Below are 6029 nucleotides of genomic sequence, written 5' to 3'. Positions count from 1 at the left end.
TCACAGCAGCTCAGGGGAAGGCGGGGCCGGAATCCCCTCCTGCTGGGTGCTCGGGAACGCAGCCCCCGAGACCCCCAGGGCCGCAAAGGTGATGCAGGTGACTAGATCAAGGCTAGGGCAGACCTCTTGCCGGGCGGCAAGATCTTTAGTTCAGCCAGGCCGGAGATCTAGGGAAGTTTCTGAGCGCTGGGCCGGTGACGAAAGCAGAAGGGGGGCGGGCCCAGAGATATAAATACAGGCTGGCGGCTTTGGGGTTCATTCATAAGACAGAGAGCTACGGCCACTGCAGGAACACGCGGAGCTGGGACTTGGGGACTTTATTGTTGTGGTTTTGGGGGCTGTGGAATTCAGCTTATTATTTTTTTTGCCGAAGAGAAAGTTTTTGGAAGGATTCTTCTAGATAATTCTACATTTTATTTTGGAGGACCTACTTACTTCTTTCGTCCTCTTTATTACTCCCCGACCCCCGTGGGACCCGCCGGACGCGTGGAGGAGACTGCACCCGAAGCCGATTCTATACGGCAGGACAGCGCTTTCCGCCTCTGGGGGAGCGATCTCCCCCTACCCGCGCCGCGCTCCTGGGTCCTACGGAGCCTGGACTTTCAGGAGGCATAGCGGCATCTTGTGGGGGCCTGGACGCCGCAGAGGAATTGCACAGAAACTTTGCCATAGTTGGAGCGGGACGCTGCCCCCTACCCCGAATTTCCACGGACAGCGCACTTTAGGGACGCGCTCGGCTCATCCCGGACTCGCATCTTTCTTCTCCCACCCAGCCATAGCCTTGGCTTCCCGGCGACCTCAGCGTGGTCACAGGGCCCCCCCTGTGCCCAGGGAAATGTTTCAGGCTTTCCCCGGAGACTACGACTCCGGCTCCCGGTGCAGCTCCTCGCCCTCTGCCGAGTCTCAGTATCTGTCTTCGGTGGACTCCTTCGGCAGTCCACCCACAGCCGCCGCCTCCCAGGTAAGTTCTAATGGGTTGTGGGGTGTAATTTTTTAAGTCAAGAGTGAACAAGCCATCTCCCCGCCCCAAATAAAGGCGCATTAGAACCCAGGATTTGCGAGGGCGTAGGCTCACAGTGCACTTTGCAAACTGCAGAGTCGGGACTTGTTGGCAAAATGGTCGTGTGACTGAAGCGCGGGAAGGGAACGTGGAGGGGTAAACTTTAGGGGTGAGGAGAATGTGCCGTTTAGAGTGCGTGTTTGCGGTAGCAGGGGTGAGAACTTTTAGCTTGTTCCGGGACTGTCCCCGACCCAGGTCCCCAACCTGAAGCTAGCGCGATCAGGCAGGTGGGGGAAACCCCGGGGAAGCTTCCAGTAGCCTCCTTCCTTTACCTCCTCCACTGCAGCGCCCACTCCAGCGCTGGGTAACTCTCCATCCAGCGGGAAGGTGGGCCTCGAAATCTCGGCTCCGCTACCTCCGCCTCCTGCGCGGAGACGTAACGGGGGACCCGTGCGTAACGGCTGACGTGCTGGAACCCTCCGTCTGACGCGGGGCACGCACGGCGCGCGGCGCCCCCTTCGTCCGCCCCGCCCCTGACGTCCTGGGAGCGTTCTATTTTGGAACGCCGGTCCTACGTTGCTAGGGAGGGCGCAGTCCGGCTTTTCGATTGGTCGTCGCGCCGCGGGCTTTAGCCAATCAACTTTCCCTTCCTATTTGCAGGCTGCTGTTCCCTTCCCCCGCCTCTATCCCGGGAACCCGTGGGTCCTCGGCGCTGGGGTCTTTTTTATGGGTCTCAAGAGGCAGGTCGAGAGGGTTCCTCTCACGACAGGAGCAACACAATGGGTCCGCAAAAACCAGTCGGGGATCCGATCCCTCCGTTCTCAGGGGCAGGAAATGCCCGCTTGTGGGTCGGGGTTTCTTCGGGAGATATGGTGACCGTCACCTCCTTGTCCAGGCACACACTCCCACTCCCTCAGCGCCAGATGCCGGTCCCTCCAAAGTGTCCAAAGACAGGAGTAGAACCCCTAACTCTAGGAACAGCAGCCAGGTGGTCTCCGGGAGCTCCGCCCCTTCTGGGTTTCCAGAATGCTGATTGGCCAGCGAGCCAGCCCATCCCTCACCACGCCCCCTGGGAGAGTAGTTCAGCGCAGCGAGCAGTTCCAGGATTCCATCTGGGGATGGGGGAGATGAGCGATTCTTGGGCTTGGGTGCTCAGGATCTACACCATTTTCCCTCCGCGTCGGTCTGAGGGGTCCCGAGTCGTCACCTTCTCTTACCTGTCCATCCACCGTAACCTGTCACTGTCAGCCTCACTCTGGGAAGAGACAATTACTTGAAACGTTGTTCTAAACTCCTAGGCCCGTCTCCCAATACCCTTTTAACTGGGACCCCCGGCCCCTGCACGGGGTGGTCTCATAGACCCTCCAGCGGCTCACCCCCTCACGCAGAGGGATGTGTGCATGTGTATGAGTGTAGAGGAAGGCTTGGCCTAAGGCCTCTCCCTCTCCCTCCCCTTGCCTCTGGGGTGGGGGTGGGGTGTTGTGGCTGTGTGTGTGGCTGTGACTCCTTCCCGGGAGTTCTGTCACCCGGCTGTGTCCAGCCTCCTCCCCACCCCCCACACCTAAGAGTCACCAACTCGGGGTGTGATTCACCACCCGCTGGAACCGTGCAACCTTTCCCCGAGGAAGAAGGAGGAGGTAGAAGCCAGTTGAGCAGAGATCCTCTCATTAACCACTGCGTCACGGTGTAGTGGAAGGGTGGGTGTTGTGGCTTTTTGCCTGTGACACACACATCCACACCTGCTCACCCTGTGCTCACTCACAGGGTCGGTGTGTATATGTGTGCTGGGTGCGTGTGTGTCGGTGTCTCTGTTTGTGTGTATACGCCTGTGTGTGTATGTGTCACCCCGTAGGAGTGCGCCGGTCTTGGGGAAATGCCCGGTTCCTTCGTGCCCACGGTCACCGCGATCACAACCAGCCAGGACCTCCAGTGGCTCGTGCAACCCACCCTCATCTCTTCCATGGCCCAGTCCCAGGGGCAGCCACTGGCCTCCCAGCCCCCAGCAGTTGACCCCTATGACATGCCTGGAACCAGTTACTCGACGCCGGGCATAAGTGGCTACAGCAGTGGCGGAGCTAGTGGCAGTGGCGGACCTTCCACCAGCGGAACCACCAGTGGACCCGGGCCTGCTCGCCCGGCCCGAGCCCGGCCTAGGAGACCCCGAGAGGAGACGGTGAGTAAGAGGCATCAGAACTTCATCTGGGGGAGTAGACAAAAGAGGCAGGAACTTTCTCACTATTGGGGTGAGGGACCACTCAGGCCTCAGTAATGCAGAAACCCTAGAGTCCTTGCCACAGTTGGTGAGGACTAGAGGGTCCTCTCCTGGCTTCTGGAAGCAGAGGAGGTTCGGGATGGGTGGAGGAGGTGCACCGTGTTCCCAAACCTCATGGCCTCTGTCTGCCTTACTCAGCTTACCCCGGAGGAGGAGGAGAAGCGAAGGGTTCGCCGGGAAAGAAACAAACTGGCAGCAGCTAAATGTCGGAACCGTCGGAGGGAGCTGACTGACCGACTGCAGGCGGTGAGGATGGTCCCTGGGGTGGGGCGAGGGTATGCTGGAGGGGCGCTCTCCCCCCATCCTTTGTCATCAGCCCCACCTGTGCCCTTATCCTGGGCTGAGAACCAGAGGCTCCCCATATAGAGCTAGGGACCTGTGTGGCCAGATGGGGTAGCCCTGTGCACACACACAGAATCTCACATGTTGGTGTCAGCTCCCAGCCCCTCTGCCCAAGTGTGTGGCCACCCCAACCCCCTCCACACACGGTTCCCGAAGGGTGGTATCACCCTCCAGCCTTCACTCCTACCTGAGGAGACATAGAGGGACCTTTAACAGAGGGGAGCTCCAGGCATTTCTCCCTTTTTGGTCTTGGGCAGGCAATAACCTATTTTGCCTCAGTTTCTCCATCTCTTCCACCCCCTCACTGAATCTCCCAGGCTTCTCCCAGCCTTAACATTCTAGAGGGTCTGTGAAATGAACCTCTCTCATCGTATGTCAGTTCCCCACCACCGGTCCCAGCCAGCCATCGTTCTCAGACTTGGGCTGGCGGCAGGCGCCCATGCCCCCTCCCCTTTAATGTCCTCCCTCGGTCGGAGGATTTTTAGTTTTAGACTTGCAGCGTGACTTGCTGCTCCCAGAGGAACTCCGGGGAATTTCGTCCTTTCCTGTGCCACCTGTTCTCTTCCTTGGGAGACAGAGGGGAGTGGGGAACCGAGGTGGCATTAAAAAACGTATAACACTCATATGTTCACTCAACAAACCTCCGAGTGCCTCCTGCAACCAGAGACTTCCAGGTGCCACGTGCGCCTGGCTGCTTCCCGACCATCCGCTGGACAAAATGGGGGAACCGAGGCTCCTAAAGGGCCAGGTCCTAGCCCCAAGTTCCGTGGCCCACGGGGACTCCACTTGAGAGAGACTTTCCTCCCAGCCCTGGGCCTTGGGAGCAAGCCTAGGGGTGACGGCTTTAGCCAACGACCCACCTTCTCTAGTCGCTCACGGTCTTCTCCTTCCTTCCTTCGTGTCCTGCATGACCTGGCAACTGGGGGCTCAGGAGACAGATCAGCTGGAGGAAGAAAAGGCGGAGCTGGAGTCGGAGATCGCCGAACTCCAAAAGGAGAAGGAGCGACTGGAGTTTGTGCTGGTGGCCCACAAACCGGGCTGCAAGATCCCCTACGAAGAGGGGCCGGGGCCGGGCCCGCTGGCGGAGGTGAGAGATTTGCCGGGGTCGGCATCCACTAAGGAAGATGGTTTCAGCTGGCTGCTGCCGCCCCCGCCACCACCGCCCCTGCCCTTCCAGACCAGCCAAGACGCACCCCCCAACCTGACAGCTTCTCTCTTTACACACAGTGAAGTTCAAGTCCTCGGCGACCCTTTCCCCGTTGTTAACCCTTCGTACACTTCTTCGTTTGTCCTCACCTGCCCGGAGGTCTCCGCGTTCGCCAGCGCCCATCGCCCCAGCGGCAGCGAGCAGCCTTCCGACCCCCTGAACTCGCCCTCCCTTCTTGCTCTGTGAACCCTGTAGACACAAAACTGACAAACACACAAGGGAGAGAGATTTGGAAGAGGAGGAGGAGGACAGAGAGGGGATGAGACTAAGCGGGTGTGTGGGGGGCTTCCCCGCCTCTCCTGCTGGACTCTCTGCAGCCCATGCCACCGGCCAGGAGGACCTCCTGGTGTTCTTGCCGCCTCTTGTTTGCGTGGCCGCACGAGGACAGGAAGCTGGTGACTTTGGGGGCCGGGGGTGGGGCGGGAAAGGACACGTCCAGCTGTATGTTGGTCTTCTCACTTCAACCCGATGTCTGGGGACGAGCGGGTGGGCGGGGGGGGGGGTGGTGCCCACCGGTGGGCTGTGGGGTGGGCTGGAGGCCTCTCCAGAGAGGCCCAACTAGGAAGTGCCACAGAACCGCCCCCCTAGGTCTCCCACGCCCACGCTCCTGGGAGCTGATTAGGCTGGTTCTCCCTGCTCCGCCGACCTGAGCTTATTTATCCAACAGTTTCAGGTGGTTGGCTTGTCCTCTGAATTGAGCCCCGCTTTGGAGGGAAGTTGATGTCCCCCTGTGATAGATAATCCTCGCCCCCCCCCACCCCCGAACCCAGACTTAGTCTGAAATGTGAACTTCCCTCGCTGACTGTCCAGCGACCCCCTCCCGGAAAAACCAGCTCTGATTGAATTTCTCGCCTCCTAAGCGTCTCCCACGCTCAACCCCGGCCCTCCTGTTTGATTACAGTGTTATTGCAAGCCGCACCCCCCCTCAGCCTCCCCTCCTGGCCTTCCTTGTTGGGCCTCTCTGATTCAGGCAGCAGGGGGCGCTGTGACGCCCGTCCTGCTGGAGTGCTTATACTGTGAAATGAGTTGGCCGATCGTGGGGAGAAGGGGGGCAGAGCCCAGTGGGACAGAACCCTCCCGGAGGGGTTGTGCATCCCCCCACCCCCCCAAAGCCTAACCTTGATCCCTCTCTACCGGCCCCCCCCATCTGCCTCCTTCCTACCCTCAAAAGTGAGTTAGACTCGAGGGGGTGACAGATTGGAGGCAGG

General features: G+C 59.8%; 1 protein-coding gene across 3 annotated transcripts; it reads left to right on the top strand.

Moving 5' to 3' along the window:
- Positions 1 to 277: 277 nt before the first annotated feature.
- Positions 278 to 5255, top strand: FOSB (FosB proto-oncogene, AP-1 transcription factor subunit). Of its 3 annotated transcripts, XM_053668240.1 has the most exons (5): positions 278 to 961; positions 2853 to 3173; positions 3411 to 3518; positions 4546 to 4701; positions 4842 to 4929. In XM_053668240.1, the coding sequence occupies exons 1-5, from the start codon at positions 836 to 838 to the stop codon at positions 4842 to 4844; spliced, it is 714 nt and encodes a 237-aa protein (XP_053524215.1). In that variant the 5' UTR covers positions 278 to 835; the 3' UTR covers positions 4845 to 4929. The 3 variants fall into 3 exon arrangements, with proteins under 3 accessions (XP_053524215.1, XP_037003904.1, XP_037003903.1); XM_037148009.2 differs by having other exon boundaries at positions 2970 to 3173; positions 4546 to 5255; XM_037148008.2 differs by having other exon boundaries at positions 4546 to 5255.
- The last annotated feature ends 774 nt before the right edge of the window (positions 5256 to 6029 follow it).

This window comes from Artibeus jamaicensis, unplaced genomic scaffold, assembly GCF_021234435.1.
Source record: "Artibeus jamaicensis isolate MK-2021 breed Jamaican fruit bat unplaced genomic scaffold, CSHL_Jam_final contig_1526, whole genome shotgun sequence".
NCBI lineage: Eukaryota > Metazoa > Chordata > Mammalia > Chiroptera > Phyllostomidae > Artibeus > Artibeus jamaicensis.
The sequence above is the reverse complement of the archived record's forward strand: the minus strand, read 5'-3'. Positions and strand labels throughout refer to the sequence as shown.